The 1,134-nt window shown below is 39.5% G+C and overlaps 1 protein-coding gene across 8 annotated transcripts in view; it reads left to right on the forward strand.

The window, feature by feature from the left end:
* LOC107657481 (supervillin-like) overlaps nt 1-1,134 on the forward strand; it is a 55,498-nt gene that overhangs the window by 41,032 nt on the left and 13,332 nt on the right. For all 8 annotated transcript variants that reach the window (XM_016445574.1, XM_016445576.1, XM_016445577.1 and 5 more), the window contains 3 exons: nt 85-171; nt 295-472; nt 637-809. In XM_016445574.1, coding sequence (XP_016301060.1) covers nt 85-171; nt 295-472; nt 637-809 — 438 coding nt within the window. The remainder of the gene's footprint in view (nt 1-84; nt 172-294; nt 473-636; nt 810-1,134) is intronic.

Raw genomic sequence — 1,134 nt, forward strand, 5'->3', positions numbered from 1 at the left:
AATACTTTCCGTACCCACTGTATATATATATAGTTATATAGTTATATATATATAGTTATATTACTGCTGTATTTTCTTAAGTAGAGATTGAAGTCAGACAGGACATGAAGCTGGAATCAGACAAGAAGCTGGAAAAGTTGGAGTCATTCCTTGGTCGGCTCAATAGTAAAGGTTAGTGTAATTAACCTGTAGTCTGAGTTAACCTCAGAGATGTTACATTTTCTCCTATAACAACTTAATATTTTATTCAGGTTATTCTTAATGTATGTTTTGTATGTAATGTACATTTCTTAGTTTCAGGACTTCAAGAGGCCACAATTGCAGTCACAGAGAAGTCTGTTAAAGAGGTCATGACTGTAGATGATGAGATCTTCGATAAGTTTTATCGACACTCAGAGGATATGGCCAAGATCACTAGCAGGGTGGAAATCAACGACGATTTTGATGCCATTTTTGGAGGGCAGCTGTCCAGGTAAAGCAAGAAGAAATATTGTCTAGCGATTTGTGCTACAAGTGACTAGAGTTGTCTCTGTACAACCAGCCATATTTTGTGTATTAGAATATTAATTTGTTTATTTACAGATTGACAACTAAACAAGGCTGAAAGCCCCGTTTTCTTTTTTTTCTTTTTTTTAGGTTGACCTCAGACATGGTGCAGCACAAGCGTGCAGTGCGGCCCACCAGAAACGTTCAGTCATCCAAAAACCCCCTGAAAATGCTGGCCGTTCGGGAGGATATCAGACATGAGTACACAGAACAGAGACTGAATATCGGCCTTTTGGAGAGCAAGAGGATGAAACAGGAAAAGAGTGAGTTATTGAGAAAGGGTGTAGAATTGGACTAGTCAGCTCATGAACCCGTTTTCTTTAAGTATGCACATTTTTTTTATACGGTTGGAACCGTATTTCAGTCAGCCAGTGTGTGTGACAAACAGCAATTTTTAACTAAACATCTTTTTCTGCAAAAAATTCTGCACAAGGATTCAGGTGACTCATTAAATCATTTTTGAATCTCTTGCCTTAAACGAACCACCCAAACCACTCCAAATGTAAGCGTGAGAACAGTGTAGCGCAGGGCTGTCCAAACTCGGTCCTGGAGGGCCGGTGTCCTGCAGAGTTTAGGTCCCACTTGCCT

The sequence above is a fragment of the Sinocyclocheilus anshuiensis genome, unplaced genomic scaffold (genome assembly GCF_001515605.1).
Source record: "Sinocyclocheilus anshuiensis isolate Anshui unplaced genomic scaffold, SAMN03320099.WGS_v1.1 scaffold291, whole genome shotgun sequence".
In the NCBI taxonomy this organism is placed as follows: domain Eukaryota; kingdom Metazoa; phylum Chordata; class Actinopteri; order Cypriniformes; family Cyprinidae; genus Sinocyclocheilus; species Sinocyclocheilus anshuiensis.